This window comes from Macaca fascicularis, chromosome 1 (assembly GCF_037993035.2).
Source record: "Macaca fascicularis isolate 582-1 chromosome 1, T2T-MFA8v1.1".
Lineage (NCBI taxonomy): Eukaryota > Metazoa > Chordata > Mammalia > Primates > Cercopithecidae > Macaca > Macaca fascicularis.
The window spans coordinates 215,338,528-215,361,363 of NC_088375.1; the positions used below are offsets into that span (position 1 = coordinate 215,338,528).

At 49.3% G+C, this 22,836-nt stretch overlaps 1 protein-coding gene across 3 annotated transcripts in view; it reads left to right on the forward strand.

Annotated features, from left to right (window-relative positions):
• The window catches only part of TMCO4 (transmembrane and coiled-coil domains 4), a 122,552-nt gene that overhangs the window by 51,177 nt on the left and 48,539 nt on the right, over positions 1-22,836 (forward strand). For all 3 annotated transcript variants that reach the window (XM_005544574.4, XM_005544572.4, XM_074018189.1), the window contains exons 7-12: positions 6,102-6,199; positions 6,764-6,907; positions 7,713-7,832; positions 12,419-12,583; positions 13,412-13,548; positions 17,708-17,792. In XM_005544574.4, coding sequence (XP_005544631.3) covers positions 6,102-6,199; positions 6,764-6,907; positions 7,713-7,832; positions 12,419-12,583; positions 13,412-13,548; positions 17,708-17,792 — 749 coding nt within the window. The remainder of the gene's footprint in view (positions 1-6,101; positions 6,200-6,763; positions 6,908-7,712; positions 7,833-12,418; positions 12,584-13,411; positions 13,549-17,707; positions 17,793-22,836) is intronic.

Here is a 22,836-nt window from a genome sequence, read left to right on the forward strand (position 1 = left end):
TACATGACGATAATGGTAGTATCGCTGTCATAGCGTTGTTGAGAGGATTAAATTACTTAACACATATCAAAAGCTGGGACCCGTGCTTGGCACATAGTAGAGTCTCAGCAGATGTGAGCTAATGAGCTGCTGGGGTTGATACTGCTCACATAGGCCAGCTGCAATGGCTCACATCTTAATCCCAGCACTTTGGGAGGCTGAGGCGGGTGGATCACGAGAGGTCAGGAGTTTGAGACCAGCCTGACCAACATGGTGAAACCCCGTCTCTACTAAAAATACAAAAATTAGCTGGATGTGATGGCACATGCCTGTAATCCCAGCTACTCGGGAGGCTGAGGCAGGAGAATCACTTGAACCCAGGAGACGGAGGTTGCAGTGGGCCGAGATCATGCCATTGTACTCCAGCCTGGGCAACAAGAGTGAAACTCCATCTCATAAAAAGAAAAAAATTACAGTTAAAAATAAATAAATTAGTAAAGATACTGCTCACATCATACGAACGTTGCCAGCATCAGATTTTTCTTGAATGCCTACTAGATGTAGGCACAAGATGCCATCTCTCTCAATCCTCGTAACAGCCCCCTAAGTGTTTCACAAAGAAATAAAGTCAGAGGGGTGGCATAACTCAGCCTAGGTCACATGACTGGTCAGCAGCATCTGATTCGACCACCGTGTCCAGTCTGAATGGCTCTCACTGTGTCCCTCAAGACCTGGCTGGCAGTGGCAGGGTTTCTCCTTTATTCTGAAGAAAACAAGAAAGATAATGATTTTATGGGGCCATCCAGGCCTTTACTAGGAACGTGTGTGTAGACCTCTCAGTGATAAGCTATCTCTATCTGTCAGCACAAAAAAAAAAAAAGTGATTTAAAAACAGAAGGTGTGGTGAGGATAAGGACAGGAAACACCCTCTCATGGGAGATAAGATGACAGAAAGACTGATGTGTGGTTCTGTGAGACAGAAAATGCGGGCGTCCTTCAGCCTGGGATTTGGCCCACATCTGCATGTGGTTTCAGCCTTTGTCTTTGGGCAGCTCACATGGAAACGGCAACTCAGGTTCAGGTCTTTCTTTTCAACGTGACCGTTGAATGTCTCATCAGCGGGCAGTCAGTGATGAGAGCAAGGCTGTCATTCGGATTTCGTGGTGTTCTCTGAGTGTTAGCGTTGTAAATGTGACTCAGAGCAAACATCTCCCCTTTGCTTTCGGTGTTGAGATTCAATCAGACAATTGAAGTAACTGTAAGAGTGTAGTGCTGCAATAATGAACGATGCCTGAGAAAGCTATTTGATGTACAAAACAATTTTTTTTTCTTTTGAGACCAAGTCTCACTCTGTCGCCCAGGCTGGAGCGCAGTGGCACAATCTCGGCTCACTGCAAGCTCCGCCTCCCGGGTTCACGCTGTTCTCCTGCTTCAGCCTCCTGAGCAGCTGAGACTACAGATGCCCGCCACCACGCCCGGCTAATTTTTTGTATTTTTAGTAGAGACGGGGTTTCACTGTGTTAGCCAGAATGGTCTCGATCTCCTGACCTCATGATCCGCCTGCCTCGGCTTCCCAAAGCGCTGGGACCACAGGTGCGAGCAACTGTGCCTGGCCCCCAAAACAATTATTAAGAATGTGCAAATACTTAAACAGGGACATAGATTTGCCATTCAGCTGAATGTTAGGAGAGAGTGCCTTAGCCAAGTAACTTTAGGAAAAAATATCTTCTTTTCAAATCAACACATGCTTATAAACTTTTTGTCAGGGAGATGGGGCAGACAGAGTCTTACTCTGTCACCCAGACTGGAGTGCAGTGGCATGATCACTGCAGCAGTGGCTCACTGCAGCCTTGACCTCGCAGGCTCAAGCGATCCTCCCACCTCAGCCTTCCAAGTAGGGTGGACCACAGGCATGCACCACCATGCCCGGCTAATTTTTTTATTTTTATAGGGACAGGATTTCACCCTGTTGCCCAGGCTGGTGTGGAACTCCTGGGCTCAAGGGATCCTCCCACCACAGCCTCCCAAAGTGCTAGGATTACGGGCAAGAGCCACCATGCCCAGCCTATATATTTGTATTTAGCCAACAGTCCTTCCTGGTTTTCAGAGATGTGGACAGTGAGTTGGGGAGTATATCACCACAACAAGGTGGTCACCTCCAATCCTTGTTGGAATAATTAGGCTCTTTACAAGAAAGATTTCCTGAGTACCCTTCAGTTTCCAAGACCAGGGCAAGCTGCTGAGGGTGGGGAGTTGGAAATGGCTTGGTCCATGCTGTGAGAACTTAGCTCAGCAATTTTCAAACTTGAGTTACAGCAGAATCCCTGGAGGAGGAGCTTGTTACCGATACAGAATCTTTATCCTTAGACCCAGAGATTCGGCCCCAGGAAGCTATGTTTTTAACAGGTACCCCCTGGTGATTCTGATGCCCACCCTCTGCAAATCACTGGTGTAGAATTCCAGGATAATGTGGCACAGAGTCTAGGGGGCCCAGAGTCAGGGCATCTCAGCAACCTTGGGGTTTTGGCCAGTCTTTCCGGAGGATGTGTCCCACCTCGGCTGACTCCTGAAAGTTGAGTAATGTTGAACTAGTCACAGGAAGGCGGGGAGGTCCTTGATGGCCAGGGACCAGAAGGTGACTGGAGGCAGCTCAGTATTTCCCAAGGGTGATGTGTCAGTGAGGAAGTGATTAGTGTTGAAGCTAGAGGGGGAGAGAAGGGTCAGGACACAGAGGGCGTAAGTGTCACAGTGGGGAGAGATGACAGTGTCCTGAAGGCAACCAGGCAGGCAAGGAGGGAAGAGGAGAGAGAGGCAGGTAGTCATGGTTAGATTTTTCTATTAATACTTGGCATTGGCCACTGCAGTGTGCCATCTCATCATCTGTCCATGGGTCGTTTGATAGTTACATTTCCTAAGCGAGAAAATCAATACTCAGAAAAATTAGATGATCCAGCAAGTTCATGGCAGAGCTGAGCTCAAACACCTCTTCTCCAGATTTCCAGACTATTTCCAGGCCGTGTTTGTTGAATCAAGATGCCACTGACTCAGTGCCACATCGCCTGTCTAGTTGCACATTCCCATCATGTATCGTCAGCAACTTGAATGTTTTCTTCGGCCTTGAACTCTGCCGAAAGTCAGTAATCTTCAGCCTTCCACTTCGAACTGAATTAAGAGTTATCAATTAAGGGTTAAGGCAGTTAAGGGTCAAAGTATATCGCCAGCCTGTGTTGAGGAGGAAATTATTACAATAGTAATGAAGAGAGTGATAATAGCAATAAACATATTGAATAATTACAGGATGGTAGTCACTATGTCTCAGTGTCTCTGTCTCATTTAGTCCTCACAATACCCCTGGAAATTCAGTACTGTTATTATCCCCATTTGTTGGTTGAGGAAACCCAGATGTGACAAATAATTTGTACATAGTCACAAAGTTATTAAGTGGTTCTGTCTGTTGTGGTGATAGGCTAGGTTTTGCTGCCGTAACAAGTGACCCCCCAAATAAGTCTCAGCAGCTTACAGGATTAAAGATGTATTTCTTGTTCATACAGTGTGTCCATTGCAGATTGGCTGTAGCTTGAATTCACATTGTCCTGGTTCTGGGTCCCAGGCTGACAGAGTGACCCCATCTAGATTATTGCTGGTTTTGAGGCAGAGAGAAAGAAGATGAATCACTTTCCTGCACCAACTTTAAAGATTCTGCCAGTTGTCCCAGCATGGTGGCTCACACCTGTAGTCCCAGCACTTTGGGAGGCTGAGGCAGGTGGATCACTTGACCCCAGGAGTTTGAGACCAGCCTGGGCAACATGACAAAACCCCATGTCTACAAAAAATACAAAAATTAGCCAAGCATGGTGGCACATATCTATAATCCCATCTACTTGGGAGGCTGAGGCAGGAGGATCACTTGAACCTAAGAGGTGGAGGTTGCAGTGAGCCAAGATCCCACCACTGCACTCCAGCTTGGGCAACAGAGCCGGACCTTGTCTCAAAAAAAGAAAGGGAAAAAAAAAAAGATTCTGCCAGAAGTGACACATATCACCTCTACCTACATTTGACTGGCTAAAGCTGGTCCTATGACCACTCAGTTCAACAGGGCAGGGATGCATAATCTTTCTGTAAGAGGGATAACGAAATATGTGGAGAATGGTGACACAGCTACTACAACAGCAGAGCTAGGATTCATGCCTACATCCACAGAGTTTGAATCCTGACATTAGAACCCTCCATCTTGATGGCCCTCCTGCCTCCCACTGTGCTAGATGCACGTGGTTCAGCCTCATCCCACACTACCGATGACGTGAATTTCAATCGTGGAAAACCAGCATCATGATATGCACAGAGATTTTTACTATTGGTTTCTGCTTCTGTGTAATGAATTGACTGAGAAACACTGGGCTTTACAAAACCCAGGAGATGCTTAGGAAAAAAATCTGTTGAGGTGAACTGGCAGGGAACCAAAAAGCACAGCAGGTCCCCAGATGCCCAACTGAAATCCCATTTTGTGTATGTATGTATGTATGTATGTATGTATGTATGTATGTATTTATTTATTTTGAGACATAATCTCACTCTATTCCCAAGCTGGAGTGCAGTGGTATGATCTCAGCTTGCTGCAACCTCCTCCTCCCGGGTTCAAGTAATTCTCCTGCATCAGACTCCTGTGTAGCTGGAATTACAGGCGCCCGCCCCAACGCCTGGCTAATTTTTGTGTTTTTAGTAGAGGTGGGGTTTCACCATATTGACCAGGCTGGTCTCAAACTCCTGACCTCAGGTGATCCGCCTGCCTCGGCCTCCCAAAGTGCTGGGGTTACAGGTGTGAGCCACCATACCTGGCCAAATCCCATTTCTTTTAGATGACTGGAGAAGGAGCTATTTCTCAATGAAGTGTATGGTTCATGAGGAGGGAGATGGGAAGGAAACAGGTACTGGTTGAGCACATACATTTTTCTGCTCACGGAGATGCAAAAACACAGCACATCATCCATTCTCAATATAACTTTATTGACTGAATGGACGAAGAAGGAATGAAATTAATCCTTACAAACCAACAACTTTATGAGGTAGAAATTAGTATCCACCTTTTGACGAAAGAGGAAACTGAGGCTTGGGGAGATGCAGCATCGTGATGGCATCAGCCCTGATTGCACTGAGCCCTTGCAGTGTGCCTGCCACTGTGCTAAATGCTTTACAGATAATCTATTACTGGAGCCTCACAGTTCATGGGGAGGTAGGGACTGTTATCCCTTAATTCATCTATAATATGGGTACAATAACCATACTGCTTCTTAGGATAAGATTAACCCTGTGAAGTGCAAAGCCCAGTGGCTGAGATGTAAGAAGCCCTCGGTAAAGATTAACCATTTTTCTTCTTTGATTATCACCATGCTTTGCTATCACTCCACACTGAGTTATTATTCAGACTCCAACCTCAGTTCAGAGTTCCCACTTAATAACCTCTCCGTCCCAGCCGCAGCAAAGGGGCTGAAGGCTGAATGTCCAATAGGAAAATTGGGCTTCCTGACTCTTGAGTGCTCACATCAGTTCTCAGGGCTCACCTGACCCCAATTCACTCTAAATGTTTTCCTTTTGCTCAATTTTTTAGCATTTCCATTTCAAGTCTGAACAAGTCTAGCTACTGCTCCAAGGCCAAGGTCTCCCATCTTCAAAAAGATCATTTTGAGGGAAATTGGTTTCCAAATGTCCCAGAGGGAGGTGGGATCAGATGACAGGGTGGGGAAGAAGGGAGGGGAGGAGGGAGGTGACGGAGTCTGTGATTATCTATTTTGTGCTTCTTCTGGGTCCATCTGTTTAAAGATCTTTTTTGTGCTTCTCTTGCTATTATTATTATTTTTTTTGTCTTTTTATTATTCAAATTGCAACCCTGTTAGGATGGATCCATTGGGTAAGTAGTACATCCCATGCACTGAGATTCCTCGGCTGGGTTTTAGAATGTTTTCAGCTTTTTAAACCATCAATGGGCTCAGGGTGACTTTGGTCCCTTACTCTGAGTGGCAGAGTAGCTACCCAGCATTGGCCCCTGTTTGAGGGTTGGTGTGGTGGGGATGTCTCAAGGGATCCTGGGCACAGCTGGCCCTAAAGACCACCCTCTTTTCCCTCAGAATGGCCGAGGCATCCCGGAAGAAGAAAGAAAACCGGAGGAAATGGAAGCGTTATCTCCTGATAGGCCTGGCGACTGTCGGAGGCGGAACAGTGATCGGTGAGTCCAGCTGGAGATGGTGGCACAGGTCCGGGTTTTGCAGACAGAGACATGATGCCAGGCTGTGGGTGAGAGTGGAGAGTGCAGGGGCTCAGCTGGGAGGTGGCTCCTGGCATGCGGTAGGTAGTCAGTGAGTAGTCAGTATGCTCATCAGCACTGTCAGAAGCTTCCATGGGAGGCATTAGGTAGCTGAGGGGTAAAACTCATCAAGCCACACATTTTTTTTTTTTTTTTTTTTTTGAAACAGTGTCTTGCTCTGTCGCCCAGGTTGGAGTGCAGTGGCGCGATCTCGGCTAACTGCAAGCTCTGCCTCCCGGGTTCACGCCATTCTCCTGTCTCAGCCTCCCAAGTAGCTGGGACTACAGGCATCCGCCAGCACGCCCAGCTAATTTTTTGTATTTTTAGTAGAGACGAGGTTTCACCATGTTAGCCAGGATGGTCTCGATCTCCTGACCTCGTGATCCGCCCGCCTCGGCGTCCCAAAGTGCTGGGATTACAGGCGTGAGCCACCGCGCCCGGCCACCACATTTTTACTCCCACTTGAAACTGCTGCTTTTCCCACAGGTGTGACCGGAGGTCTAGCTGCGCCCCTTGTTGCCGCTGGAGCAGCGACGATTATTGGCAGCGCGGGGGCGGCGGCTCTGGGCTCAGCAGCCGGCATAGCCATCATGACCTCGCTGTTCGGTGCAGCTGGAGCTGGCCTGACAGGTAAGGTTCAAAAGGAATGATGGGTTCAGAGGAATTTTCAGCCAGGGCGGCCCAGTTCCTAAAAGAACATGCCTGGATTCTCACCAGCAGTGGCTCCCTGGGAGACAGAGGAAACGTGGCTTTTCTCACTCTGGGTCCCAGCCTTCCCAGAGCTCGCATGGGTCAGGGTAAGGGCCGAGTTTGAGAAGCTGGCTTTTTCCCCATGCAACTGTGTGTACTTCCTGAGAAAAGCCCCATCTGAACCTGCTTCCACCATCCGGAAGTTTCCATGCTTGGGCTTCCTCGTGCTTGGAGAGAACATGGCTGCCCTTCCCTGAGCAGCATCACCTGGGGGAGTTTTTCCAAATGATATCTGTCAGCAGCAGCCCCCCTCCCAGTCCCTCAACCCCGTCATGCGGAGACATTCCTGCTCAACTCCCCAAGAGGAGTTTGCTCCCCTGTTGAGACTCTTGGTCTATTTGATTCGCCGTTACTAAGTGGAGTGTGTTCTACCCCTGCAGTGTGTGGGCAGGAGAAAAGAAACAGAACCAGGGCAGAGCAATGGATAAGAGCCTGGGCTCTGAGGTCCAAACCAGCTCTTCCACTTGGGGCCGGCCAGCCTCAACAGCAGCTTCTTGCTTTCGTCTGTAATCAGGGACAATAATGGCACCCACCTTAATGAGTTCAAACACATTGTTGGATGTTTTTCCAGGGGGAGGGCACACAGACGGCCCTCACTGTGTGCATGTGTAAGCACATACAGCCACCCTGATGTTCCCCGGGGTCCCAGTCACCTCCATTCTCTTTCTTGGATCTGGGTCTTTAGGATACAAGATGAAGAAGCGAGTGGGAGCCATTGAAGAGTTCACATTTCTGCCTCTGACGGAGGGCAGGCAGCTGCACATCACCATCGCCATCACTGGGTGGCTCGCGTCCGGCAAATACCGTGAGGACCAGGAGGACCAGAAGTGGAGGGGGGTGGGCAGTGGCTGGCCTGGGCCAGATCCTGGGCTAGGTTTTTACCTGGGCTAGGGAGCAGTGATGGGGAGCCCCATTTTGCAGAGGAAGAAACTGAGGCTCAGAGAGGTGAGGTAACTTCATCTCACATCTATCTACCTGCCCATCATCTCTCCATCCATCTATCCACCTACCCAACCACCCACCCCCCTGTCCATTCACCCATCCATCCACCCATCCATCCACCCATTCATCCACCCATCCATCCATCCATCCACCCACCCACCCTTCTACCTATTCACCCATCCGCCCACCCACCTGTTTATCCATCTACCCACCCATTTAACCATCCTTCTATCTATCCATCCATTCATCTACTCTTCTACCTATCTACCTGTCCACCCACTCACCTGTCTACCCACCCATCAACCCGTCCATCCATCCACACTTCTACCTGTCTATCCATGCGCCCACCCATCCATTCATCCATCCACCCTTCTCCCTATCCACCCATCCGCCCACCCATCTATTAATCCATCCACCCATCCACCTATCTGTCCATGTAGCAGTATTTATAAACTGCTGTACTTACCATGTGTCATATACTGAACCAGGTCTTAGGAATTCAGCGGTGAGCAGCACAGTCATGGCCTCTAGTCCCACAGAACATACAGCCTAAGATAGAAGACAGACCAAGTAACTAAATGGGAGCTTTATGGATGGCACAATAGGGGAAGGACAGGGTTTTTTCTGGGGAAGGTTCTGAAGGAAGTGACATTTAGGCTGAGGGCTAGCTGGGAGTTAGCCCAATAAACCAGGAGCAGAAAGTGTATTCCAGGCCAAAGGACAGCAGGTGCAAAGGCCCAGTGGTTTGAAAGAACCAAAAGAGCACAGGATGGCACAGGATGGCAGCAGGGAGCCAGAAGGCAGGAATGTGGGTGGAGCCAGACCACGCAGGAGCGTGTGAGCTGTGGCAAGAAGTTTGAATTTGTCCTCAGAGCAAGTGGAAGATAGCAAAGGACTTTAAGCACATGAGTGGGAGATCAGTATGTGTTGGCTACATGACCTCAGCAGGTTATGTAACTTCTCTGTATCTCAGCTACTTCATTTGTAAAGTGGAACGAATTATTGCCACCTTTTCAGGATGCTGCAAAGATTAAGTGAGGAAATGCATGAACATCACGTGGTTTCTCGTTGGCATGACGCAACCTTAGTTCCCTTTGCTGTTCTAATTTGAACGTGCATATTTTGGGGGATTCTAGCCAGGGTGGCATTGAGGACTCACACCATGGTCCACTTGTTGTTTGGCTGACCCCTGCAAGTGCCCAGCGAGAGGCTCAACAAACAACAAACACTGCATCCCTTAGAGAAAGAGCGGGGTGAGCGCAGGAATCCTAAACGTCCCAACCTGGCCACTCAGGCACGCCCCGTCGGAGCCTCCTGGGTTCCCAAGTCTCTGACCTGAGGACAGAAGTCGCAGATCTGCCAAACCACGCAGAAGAAAGCCAGCGAAAAACGTTTAGAGGTGTCATCAGGCGCCAGGTCTTATTGGTGCGTGACCGCCAGGCCCCACCCATGCACAGAGGTCACTAGCGTTCAGTGAGCGCCTCCTTCACACCTACCCTGAGTCTGGCATTTTACCAGCACAGTAGGAACTTGGTATGGTTACCTCCTAGAAACCTCACTTCCACCCTCCGAGGTGAGGCTGTTCGGACCCTGAACTGTTGGAAGAGGAACCCTGGCAGGAGAGTAGCAGATGCAGAATTCAAACCCAGGTCTCCTGATCCAATGCCCAGGGTTTCCTTTCATTTGTTTTCATTTTACCATGCTACAGGAGGGAGCAAGAACAAGAGCCCAGGTAAAGGAATTTGCAAGTCTGGCAGGCATGGAAAGCAAAGTCTTTTCTTCATTTTGCCCCCGTTTGTTTAGTTTGCCCCAGGTTAAAGGTCAAGTTCGTTTGTGGATGAGGAAAGTCTTCACTGATCTCCAGCAGTCTAGTGTGGTGGGGCACCCAGGGAAAGGACTAGGTAAAAGAAATATAATCAAGCTACAGAAAGTTTCAGAAGGAAAAAATATCATGTATTCCTACCTCCTCGAGAGCCAGGAAAAGAAGCCTTACCATCACAAGGTTGCTTTTTCTATGTGATAGGAATAACCAGACGTTCTTTGGCCCACCCCTTTATTAGTCTTGATTATGTACAATAAAGATAAAAACTTTGTAGCCAACGACCAAGCCCTTCATATGCACTGGCTCATTTAGCTCCTCACTTCAGTCCAGGGAAGGGGCCATCATTCGCCCTCCCATTTTCCAGATGAGGAAACTGAGGCTCATAAGGGGTGCCCAGGGTCACCCAGCTAGTCAGGGGCAGGGGCAGGATTCACCCCCATTCTGTCTGGCTCCACAGCCCATATTCTTGACCACGGGACAGCACAATGCAGTAGAGCACTTTACAGTTTATACAACACCTTTTTATTTTTTTTATTTCTTTTATTTTTTTTTATTTCTTTTTTTTTTTTGAGACGAAGTCTTGCTCTATCACCAGGCTGGAGTGCAGTTGCGCAATCTCGGCTCACTGCAACCTCCGCCTCCCGGATTCCAGCGATTCTCCTGCCTCAGCCTCCTGAGTAGCTGGAATTACAGGCATGTGCCACCACGCCCAGCTAGTTTTTTTAGTAGAGACGGGGTTTCACCATGTTGGCCAGGATGGTCTCGATCTCTTGACGTCGTGATCTACCCACCTCGGCCTCCCAAAGTATACAACGCCTTCTGCAACATCTCATGTGATCCCCACCACACCCATGAGTCAGATGTTATTATTCCATCCTTACAAATGTGGAAACCAAGGGTCAGAAGGACACTGTGCCTTGCTGTGAGTCACACCAGTGGAAGCCATCGAGCTGGGTTCAGAACCCAGGCTGGCATCAAGCCCGTGCTCCTCGCTGTCCTGGGCCCATCTCCTCTCTCGGGGCTGACCATCACCTTATTCATAATGAGAGGCAATTGATCCCCAAGTTGTTGCTGAGCTGAGACAGGGTCCTTGTCCTTGTGCAGACGTGGCACCCTGCAGGTAAGGATGAGCTTTGGGGCAGGCAGGTAGAGGCCTGAGGTTGATGCTCAGAACCTGCAGGCCGCCCCAGGAAGCTGTCTCCACCCCTCCATTCCCACATGGTGTTTAATGAGCGCTTACTGTGCGTCACATCACCAGGCTTTGGGAATATAGTGTTTGATAAAACAGACTGTAGGAGAGGCACACGTCAAACAGGATGTGAAAATAGTGAATAATTACAGACTGTGATAAGAACTTACGGGAAAAGTGGAGGGTGCGTTTGATTTGTCAGAGGAGCCGGGAAGGCTTCCCCATGGAAGAGGCGATTGGACTGGAATCTCAAGGACAAGTGGTAGTAATCTAGGGGAACTGATGTATGATCTGGGAGCTCATGAAGGGTTTTAGGCAGGAGTGGGAGAAGATTTGTGTTTTGAAAAAGTCACTTGCGCTGGGCGCAGTGGTTCACGCCTATAATTCCAGCACTTTGGGAGGCTGAGGCGGGTGGATCACTTGAGGTCAGGAGTTCGAGACCAGCCTGGCCAATATGATGAAACCCCGTCTCTACTAACAATATACAAAAATTAGCTGGGTGTGGTGGTGGGTGCCTATAATCCCAGCTACTCAGGAGGCTGAGGTAGGAGAATCACTTGAACCCAGGAGGCGGAGGTTGCAGTGAGCCAAGATGGTGCCAGTGCACTCCAGACTGGGAAACAAAGCAAAACTCTGTCTCAAAAAAAGAAAAGGAAAACCACTTGGGCCACAAGCAGAAATGCATGGGGGCCAGATTAGGGGCCCCTCTGTGCTCCTATCCTGAAGGCAGCCAGGTGGGCAAGGAAGGAGGGGATGAGGGAGGCAGGTGTCATGGTTATACTTTCCAACTTGACATCGACCGCTACAGTGGTGCCGTCTCATCCTCCTCCCGTGGGTCATTTGATATTTATATTTCCTCAGTGAGAAAATTGAGGCTCAGGAAAATTAGATGACCCAGGAAGATGATAACAGAGCCGGGCTCAAACACCTCTTCCCCAAATTTCTAGCTATCTCCCAGGCCATGTTTGTCAAATCAAGATGCCACAGACTCACAGCGCCGCACTGCTTGTCCCATTGTGTGCTCTCGTTCTATGTCATGAGCAGCTTAATGCCAGAATTATTTCAGCATGAGAGAAAATAACCCTTTACATATATCATAGTTCAAACACACTTCATTCCTATACCTACCCTATGAAGGGAGATAAACCATCTTCCCACTTCACATAGAAGCAAAGCGAGGCTCAAGGTGAGATAGTGATGTGCCCAGGGTCACCTGGCTTCTAGTGAATGCAGGAGCTGGGATTCAAGCCCAGCCTGCTGACTCACTGGGCTGCACAGAGCTCTGTTAGCTCTGCTGACAGCTGCCACTCATTGGCAGGGGGTGGCCTCTTGTCTTCCAACAGGGGTGAGTGGTCCTGGTGCTGCCTGTCTGGGGTGATGGGGTGGGGCATTCTCTGCCACAGACAAGAGAGACTTCACCTACCTGTGATCTCCCCAGGCACCTTCAGTGCCCCATGGGCCGCCCTGGCCCATAGCCGTGAGCAGTACTGCCTGGCCTGGGAAGCCAAGTACCTGATGGAGCTCGGCAATGCCCTGGAGACCATCCTCAGTGGTCTCGCCAACATGGTGGCCCAGGAGGCTCTAAAGTACACAGTATTGTCTGGTAAGCCCCCCTACCTGCCCCACAACAACAGCATGCCCAATGCCTTCATCCCACAGTGGTGGCATAGTTTTGCATGCCCAAAACCCCCAGGGCATGCACCATGCTGGACCCTAGGAACACAGAGAGGTTAAGGCCGCATTCCTGTCTGGGAGAAGTTTATGATCCCTATGGAGAGAAGACAGGTAAACAGCCAGTCGCATGATCTGTCTGTCAGCTATTGCTGCGTGACAAGCCACCCCAAAACTCCGTGGGATGTTTACTGTAAAGTTCAGGAGCCAGGAGGCTGGAGTTGGCGGATCTTAGCTGGGCCTATGGGGTCAGCTGACCGTCCACCAATCAGTGCTGGCCTTGTCTGGGGCGACTCGGCTCTGCTCCATTTGTCTCTCATCCTCCTGCTGGGATGAACAGGCAAGCCATGTCAACGACGGAAGCGCAAGAGGCTAGCCCTGATGCACAAGTCCACTTCAAGCCTCACATCTACTAATGTCTTTGGCAAAAGCAAGTAATATGACTGAGTCTAGAGGGGATGAGCAGGGCAGGGGGCTCCCCTGCAGAGTTATGAGGCAAAGTGGGAGGGTACAAGGTGTGGAGACGAATTGGGGCCATCTCACACGTAACAAGGACTTGAGCAGAAGGGATTGAGTCCGTATATCAGAAATTCATGAGTTTCAGATTGCTTTGCTCATTAGCAGTTCGACAATACTTGGCAAGCTTACAGGTCCAAGTTAGAGACTGCATGCATTCGTTCCAGCATCTGTTAGCCAGTCACTTCCCTAGTAGGACCCTGTGAAGGGGGCCATTCCCTTCATCACTATCTCACCTCCCCAGGCATTGTGGCTGCCCTGACCTGGCCAGCCTCACTCCTCAGTGTCGCCAATGTCATCGACAACCCGTGGGGGGTATGTCTCCATCGATCAGCAGAGGTTGGCAAGCACCTGGCGCACATCCTGCTTTCCCGGCAGCAGGTACCTGGGAATGGCTGTGTGGGCGTGGCATGGGGCAAGAGGGGAAGTCAGGGACTGACTTGTTCACAGACATCAGCCTTAGAGGCAAGGCTACTTGGAGGAGGGGCAAGGCTACTTGGAGGTGACCCAGTGGTTTTTTGGGGATGAGGAGTCCTTGCTGCCCCTCCAGTTCAAGTAATGAATGTGTCCTAGGATGAACAGTAAGAATTACAGACTTTGCAGCTCTAGCAGGTATTTAGGTGAGGACTGAATAACAGGGGCATCTGCAGGTAGGAACAAGTCTGGGGGACTCTGGCAGAAGCAAAAGTGGCTCCTGGGTGGCAGCTCTTCATTCAAGCGTTGAGGATAATCGTTGGGCTCACTGGGGCGATATTTCAGTGGAAACCTCTGACTCAGTTTGCAGTGAAGCCAGTAAAATGAATAAGACCAGGTGCCTCAGCTGGCCACCAGTGGAATTCCCACATGCTGGTAGCCTGGTGTGCCTTCCCAGAAGTGTAAAGCTACTTTGTGAGGTCATCTTCGGTGGTCTAAATACCGTGGAAAATGGTTAGGAAGAGACATCATCGTAATACTTTTTAAATTTGAGTCTAGTAAAGATGTACTTACCAACAGAATAAAACCATCCCCTTCAAAATAAACTCGAGTGAATGGAGACAAAAGCTTGAGAAATAGTACCAGAAATGACTGCATTGTCAGGATTTGTTTTGGCTGGAAGTGGGAGAAAACCCAAAATAACAATGGCTTAAACAAGGTAGAAGCTTATTTTCCTGGAGAAGCCTAGCAAGGTTGCCTAACAGCCTGCCGTGGTGCAGAGGCCCAGGTTCCTGCTACCTTGTTGCTCTGTGGTCTTGACCTTGTATCCAAGATGGCATCATCTGAGTTCCAGGGAGCAGGAGAAAGGAAGAACTGAAGAAGAACCAGGAAAGCCTTACAACATTTCAGCTGGTGTCTTGCTGGCCAGAGCCTAGTCACATGACCATTCCTAGCTGCCACAGAAGCTGGGAAATACAGTACTTATTCTAAGTGACGATGAACCCAGCTGAAATTCAATTACTATGGAAAAAAAGGGAGGATGGATGCTGAGGGACGACAACTAGCAGTTCCTGCCATGCAGGTAAACTGCTTGAGAAACTGGCCACCCGCTTCAATCCCTGTGTCTTTGTCACAAGAAACAGAAAAGTCCTTTGGCAGGCTTGACTCTAAGGCAAAGGCCAAAGTGGCATTGGCTTAGAGAAGATAGAAGTTTGTTCTCTCCCAAGGAACAGTCTGGGGGTCAGCATCTGGGGCAAGCTGATGTGTTCATTTCCTACTGCCACTGTAACAAATTACCACAAATTTACCCGCTGAAAACAGATTTACTATTTTACAGCTCTGGAGGTCAAAAGGCAAAAATGCATGCCTTAGGGAGGATCCCCTTTCCTTGCCTTTGCCAGCTTTCAAAGGCCCCATTCCTTCACCGTCAAAGCCAGCTGTGTAACACCTTGAAATCTCTCTATTCCTCAGCTTCCATCGTCACATCACCTTCTGTCTAACTGATGCCTCCTGCCTCCCTCTTGTAGGGACGCTTGTGATGACCTTGGCTCCTCCCAGATAATCCAGAATCATCTCCCCATCTGAAGATCCTAAACTTAATCACGTCTGCAAAAATCCTTTGTTGGCCTCGTGGGCAAGGTGGTTCATGCCTATAATCCTAGCACTTTGGGAGGCCAAGGCAGGCAGATTGCTTTAGCCCAAGAAACCGGCCTGGGCAACACGATAAACCCTGTCTCCACAAAAAATACAAAAATTAGCTGGGTGTGGTAGCTTATGCCTGTAGTCCCAGCTGTTTAGGAGGCTAAGGTGGGAGGATCACTGGAGCCCAGGAGGTGGAAGCTGCAGTAAGCTGTGATTGCATCGCTGTACTCCAGCCTGGATGACAGAGTGGGACCCTGTCTCAAATAAATAAATAACAAAGGGCCAGCCGGGCACAAGTGGCTCATGCCTGTAATCCCAGCACTTTGGAAGGCCGAGGCACTCAGATCACCTGAGGTCAGGAGTTCAAGATCCGTCTGGCCAACATAGTGAAACCCTGTCTCTACTAAAAATACAAAAATCAGCTGGGCGAGGTGGTGTGCACCTGTAATCCCATCTCCTCGGGTGGCTGAGGCATGAGAATCACTTGAACCTGGGAGGCAGAGGTTGCAGTGATCCCAGATCGTGCCACTGCACTCCAGCCTGGGCGACAGAGTGAGACTCCATCTCAAAAATAAATAAATAGGCCAGGTGCAGTGGCTCACGCCTAATAATCCCAGCACTTTGGGAGTCTGAGGCAGGTGGATTGCTTGAGGTCAGGAGTTGGAGACCAGCTTGGCCAACATGGTGAAACCCTGTCTCTACTAACAATACAAAAAAAAAAAAAATTAACTGAGTGTGATGTCACGTACCTGTAGTGCCAGCTACTCAGGAGGCTGAGGCAGGAGGATCGCTTGAGCCCGGGAGGTAGAGGTTTAAGTGAGCTGAGATCACACCACTGCATTTCATTCAGCCTAGGCAACAGAGCAAGACTGCATCTCAAAAAAAATAATTAATTAAAATAAAATAAATAATAAATAAATAAATAACAAAGGCCCTTTGCTGTACAAGGCAACATTCACAGGTTCCAGGGATTAGGATGAACACATCCATGGGAAGGCATTATTCTGTCTCCCACATGGGCAGCTTCGTAATATTGGAAGTCCAGCCTCCTTCACTCTCCTGGCCTCTCATCCTGAGCACTGGGCTTCTCTCTCTTTTTTTTTTTTTTTTTTTTTTTTGACGGAGTCTCGCTCTATCACCCAGGCTGTAGTACGGTAGCGTGATCTCAGCTCACTGCAACTTCCGCCTCCCAGGTTCACTGATTCTCCTGTCTCAGCCTCCCGAGTAGCTGGGACTACAGGTGCCTGCCACCACACCTGGCTAATTTTTGTATGTTTTTAGTAAAAATGGGGTTTCACCATGTTGGCCAGGCTGGTCTCAAACACCTGACCTCAAGTGATCCGCCCGCCTTGGCCTCCCAAAGTGCTGGCATTACAGGCGTGAGCCACCATGCCTGACCGGGCTTCTCTCTTGTCCAAGACAGATCTTCCCGCATTACGTGTGTGTTTCAGACAGTGGGAGGTAGGGAAGTAGGGATGAGGAGTATGCCTAGAAGTCACAGCTTTTGCTTGCCTTCAGTCCCTTGGCTAAGTCTCAGCCCTGTGGCCACCCCCAGCTACGGAGGAGTCAGGGACACTTCGTCTTTGGCTGGGTGGCCACATGCCCAGTCAAACTCAGGAGTAAAGGACAAAGGGGAGAATGATATTGGGCAGCAGCCAGCAGGGTTGGCACAAAGCTCCTGCAGGATTTGAATACTGTTTAACAAAGGATTTTCTACTGTGGTAAGTGGAGTGGTGTGGGAGTGTGGAATACGTGTATTGGCTCAAAACCAAGGAAAAGGAATAGACTGATAAAACCAGGCTGGGCATCCAGAGTTCATCCACTCCCCTCGTCTCCTTCCGTGTAAGCTTGTACCCAGACACCCCCAGATAACTTTCATTTTCTTTAGAGTCTTCACATAATGAGTTGCCTTTACTACAAGTCCTTAAGTCAGAAAATTCCTCTTTCTATCTGACTTACTACCTTATCTTGTCACTTAGAGCCAATATTTTGTGCCCCACCTTCCTATCTAGAAACAGAACAGTTGTCCCTCCCTTGTCACTCTTGCCTTTTTACCCCTCACACCCGGGGGTGCCTTCTGTCTAATCTCCCCAGCTCCAGAAGGGGTCCCGCAGCACTGCAGCCATTTGCCACAAGGCAGATCAGTCCAAGGGAAGTTGCTCTTGTAATTGACTAGCCCCGTCTCCTGGGGAAGATGAGATGGTGGCTGGGTAATGGTTTGAGATGAAAGGGAATTAACCCAGCCGGGGGCTGCCTGTTGGCCTTGGAGGAAGCCAATTTCAGCAGCAGGTGCACTCCTGCATAAATGAGGGTCCTGACTCTGCTGATTAAGACATCAGAGCTCAGGGACCGCAATAGCACATGCATGATTCATTAGATGAGAATCAGGTAATAAGGAACGTGCAAAGGCTGCCCTCCTCAGGCCTGATGTTTTGCTATAACTGGCTGTATTCCCTCCAGACACCTGTGTCCTTTTTTCCTTCAGGGCCGGCGACCTGTCACCTTGATTGGCTTCAGCCTGGGAGCCAGAGTCATCTACTTCTGTCTTCAGGAGATGGCTCAGGAGAAAGGTGAGCATGGATTATTGACACAGACAGAAATCCCTTCACAAGCTCGTTCCCCGGGACAGAGGTTCTGGGCCAGGGGCCATGAGCCTTGCAAAATGTGTTCCCAGTTCTTAGAAATAATAGTTAAAAGTTAAAAATAGTTTAAAAATCAAGAAAAATCATCATCAAACTTTGGAAAATTATTTTTTGTACATACATTAGAGTAGATGCAAGATGGACCATCCTGTAATAATGACACTGGCTTTTGCATCCTGATGCACTTTCTCAAGTGGGAATGAAGGGGACAAGAAGTTCAAAATCAAGGTGTCGGCAGGCCCACGTTCCCTCTGAAGGCTCTAGGGGAGGATTTTTCCTGTCTCTTCCAGCTTCTTGTGGCGGCCAGCAGTCCTTAACATTCCTTGGCTTGTAGACACATCATTCCAGTCTCTGCCTGTTGTCTTCTCTTCTCTCATAAGGACAGACAGTCATTGGATTTAGGGCCCACTCTCTTCCAGGGTGATCCCATCTCAAGATCATTTACTTAATTATATCTGCAAAGACCCTTTTACCAGATAAGGTCACATTCACAGGTTCTGGGTGGACATATCTTCTGGGAGTTCACCATTCAACCACACACAGACACCTTTGGGAGTGTGTCATGCTTCCAGTGTCATCCTTTCTGTGCAAGACAGTGAAAAGCTTGAGGGCCCCTGCTCCTGGCCTTGGGTAGGTGAGGTCTCCAGGGCAGAATGCTGGTTTTGGACAGATCTGCCAGCAGGGACTGCCTCTAGGAGGGGCTGGCTGGGAGAGTGAGTTGCCAAGCCTGGGGCACCTGGAGTGGTTCACTGCTCCTGGGACGTGAGCTCACCTTCTCTCAGTGGAATGTAGCAGCGGCAGGACTCTGAAGGCAAGAGAAGGAACTCAGAAAGAAATTGCTGAACCTGGAAGCGGAGGGTGGATGGGAGAGAAGTGTTGGAACTTAATATGATTTGGCTGTGTCCTCACCCAAATCTCATCTTGAATTGTAGCTCCCATAATCCCCGCATGTCGTGGGAGGGACATGGTGGGAGGTAATTGAATCATGAGGGCAGGTTTTCCCTGTGCTATTTCTATGATAGTGAATAAGTCTCACGAGATTTGATGGTTTTATAAAGGGCAGTTCCCCTGCACGCGTTCTCTTGGTTGCCGCCATGTAATACATGCCTTTGCTTCTCCTTTGCCTTCCACCATGATTGTTATTTGTTGCTGCAAAACAGTCTCTCCAAACACGGTGGCCAAAAGCAGCAATAACTGATCATCTCTCACAATTCTATGAGTTGACAAGACCGTTTCCCTTTCCTGCCTGGGCTTAGTCATACAGTTGTAGTCAGAGCTGGAACACCCAGAAGGTCCAAGTTGACCTCACTCGTGTATCTGGCCATCGGTGCCGGTTTGTCGGCCAATGCAGACTCCTCCCTGCTCTCCAAATCTACGTCTCCTGGGGAAGCCTTTGAAAAGTTGCCATCCTCTCTGCTGTCATCATTTTGCTTCTTTCCTTGTCATCTTTCCCTCTCTGGCAGCAAACCATCTATCTGCCAGGCTCATTACCTAGAGAGATGTAGTCTTATTAATAGAACTGATTCTTCATTTAGAGGAGAAGGCATGTCTCTGCCTCCAGCTAGCATAAATGCTATGTTAACTTAAGATCGTTAGTACAGCCAAGCCTTTAATTCCCCTGCCAAACAAATTGAATTAATTACCATTAACCATTTGGCTATGGTAACCGGAAGTGAGGTTGACTATCAGCTGTCCCCAGCATGTGAGGCTGGAAACTGGAAAGAGGGAAGAGGAAGGCAGGTGGCCTCTTGGTGACAGGGCTGGTTAGTGTGACACTGGGAAGTTCCTGCAATACAGCCTTTTGGGGGATGGTTCCCAAAGCAGCTTCCTTCCAGCGTCTTTCCTGCTTGCTGCTCCCACCCCTGGATCCTCATGGCCCATGGGTGAGATTTGGGTTTTGGTATTAGGCAGACCTAGATTTGGCTGCTAGCTTTGCCACTGAGTAGCTGTCAGACCTTGGGCTAGTCACTTAACCTCCCTGGGCCTCAGCTTCCTCAAAGGATATGAGCTTTGTGCACTTACCTCAAAGGATCATGGGGGGATGACATAATGAATGTGAAAGTTCCCTGGCCCCAATTTGGGTACCGTCAGTAAATGTCTTCTGAATTCCAACCTGAGGATCTACCATGCACAGGGAACCGTGGTGAGTGTCGTATAGATGTCAGAACTTGTCATTTTGTTTCTGCTCTCCAGCCCTACATTAGACATGAACTCCAGGTAGGCAGGGTCTGCCTTGAGCCCCGCCGCCCCCACCCCCAGTGCCCACCGCAGTGTCTAGTGCACTGTGAGTGGTCAGGAAGGTGGAGGAGCTGGACTTTGGGTGAGGGAATGAGGCATGTGCTGCTGTGCCCATGAGCTAGTGTAGACCCACCACCAGGTCAAAGGCAGGCTGTGTTCAGATCACATTCCTTCCTCACTGCAGCCACAAGAGGGAGGTTCCGCCAGTCTCCCTGCTTCAGATGAGAAAACTGAGGCTGAGAGGTGAAGCGACGAGAATCCTAAGTGCCAGGATTCAGGCCCAGGGAGTCTGGCCCTGGAGCCCTCCCTCCTAACCACTATGCTGTATTTGGCAGAGGGCAGCTGGACTAGGGTAGGGCATCCCAGAGGGTTGGCCAGCACGGGCAAAGGCGGGGCTCTCAGGGATGTCTAGAAATGGTGGCATCTGGTGTCTCTGCAGCCCACGTAAGAGGCCCCCCACCTGGGGTGGTAGGAAATGCTAACAGGTGAGGGCGGGAGCCTGGCACTGTGCCAGGCTAAGGAGTTGGAAACAACTGATTCAATGCTGGGGAAAGATTGAGGTCTTTAAACTGTGGAGTGAATGAGTAACTGAGTGGATCTTGCCAAGGAGGACCTGGGGCGCTGGTGCTGGGCACCCTACAGTTCACACACATGCACGCACACACACACACACACCTGCACACATTCATACACACATCTGCACACACTCATACGGCAGCAACTCGGCAGATCCCAAGGGCCTCTAACGCCCCCGCCATTCTCTAGATCAGTGCAGATGTTCCAGCATGAGTCACAGGGCCCCACTCATGATCTGCCTTCAACACCTTCCCCTGCCTCTCTCCACTTCACACGCCGGGCTCCAGCAGACCAAGCTGGATTTCCAGACAATGTTCCCTCTTGGTCCATCCTCTGTATCTCCTTTTCTAGATAGTTCCTACTCATTTCTCAGGTCTCACTGTGTCTGGAAATTTTCCCTCCAATAATAACGATAATAGTAGTAGTAGTAGCAGTAGCGGTAACCACAGCAGCACATACTTCTGGAATACACTGTGTTTTCATGCACCAGACACAGTTCTAAGGTCATCATATGTATTATTTCATGGAATCCTTCCAACAGCTCTGTGAGGTAGGTACTATTATCACATCCATTTTACAGAGGAGGAAAGAGAAATGCAGAGCGCAGGGATTTGTCCGAATCACACGGCTGGGAGGTGGCAGAGCAGGCAGTCTGGTCGGAGATTGTGCGGTCTTCACCCTGTGCTAGACTGTCTCTCCAAGCCACACTCCATTCTTCCCTGAACATCTTTCCCAGCACTGGCCTGTCTCCCTGTTATTCCTCCTGCTTGCTCATCTGTCTTTCCAGTCCACCGGTAATTGTCACCTGGAAGTACACATCAGCACCACGCAGGCAATTCTTTTCCCAAATATATATATATATATATGAGGCCCCTATGTGGAAGGGATCAGGCACCTCTATTTTGGAAATAGCTCCCCTGGGCAATTGTTTGTGTAGCCTGGCCAACACACAGGGTGAAAGTGGGCAAGGGCCCTGTTTCTCCTTCTTGTCACTGTATCCCTAGCCTATCACAGTGCCTGGCACATACGAGGTGCTTGATGGACACATGACCCAAGAGCCAAGTGAAGGAATCGATTCTGCATGTCAGGGACAGCGCATGCCCTGCTCAGTCGTGTGTGTCCCCAGTGCTTGGCACAGATGAGGACAAACATTTGAGGGTAGAAGGGAGTCCTTTTAACGTGGGCACCACAGGTCTTCAGCATTTTATTTAGAAAACTTTTTTTTTTTTTTTTTCCTGAGACAGAGTTTCGCTCTTGTTGCCCAGGCTGGAGTGCAATGGCACGATCTCAGCTCACTGCAACCTCTTCCTCCCAGGTTCAAGCAATTCTGCCTCAGCCTCCTGAGTAGCTGGGACTACAGGCTCCTGCCACCACGCCCAGCTAATTTTTTGTATTTTTAGTAGAGATGGGGTTTCACCATGTTAGTCAGGCTGGTCCCAGACTCCTAACCTCGAGTGATCCACCTGCCTCGGCCTCCCAAAGTGCTGGCTTTACAGGCGTGAGCCACCGCGCCCGGCCTGGAAAACTTCTGTATTGACAGATGAGTAGGTAATAAGCAAAAACGAAAAAAGAAAAGAGAGAGAGAGAGGAAAAAAAAGAAAACTTCTGTGTTTTAAAAGAAATAGAAGAAACTAGCATCTGAAGCTTTCCAAATGACAAGAATTTGATAGGAATCTGACTCCAAGATGAACCCAGTGGACAGAAGTGCAGCTGGCATTTTCCCGCCTGTTGTCACCTTCAGAAGGAAGAACTTGGGCACAGAAAACTCTAAACACAGTCTATTTATTTATTTATTTATTTATTTATTTATTTAGAGACGCAGTCTCGCTGTGTCGCCCAGGCTGGAGTGCAGTGGCGTGATCTCGGCTCACTGCAACCTCCGTCTCCTGGGTTCACGCCCTTCTCCTGCCTCAGCCTCCCAAGTAGCTGGGACTACTGGTGCCTGCCACCAAACCCGGCTAATTTTTTTTTATATTTTTAGTAGAGACAGGGTTTCACCGTGTTAGCAAGGATGGTCTCCATCTCCTGACCTTGTGATCTGCCCGTCTCAGCCTCCCAAAGTGCTGGGATTACAGGCATGAGCCACTGTGCCCGGCCACAGACTTTATTTTTTAAAGACAGGGTCTCCCTGTGTTGCCCAGGCTGGTCTCAAACTCCT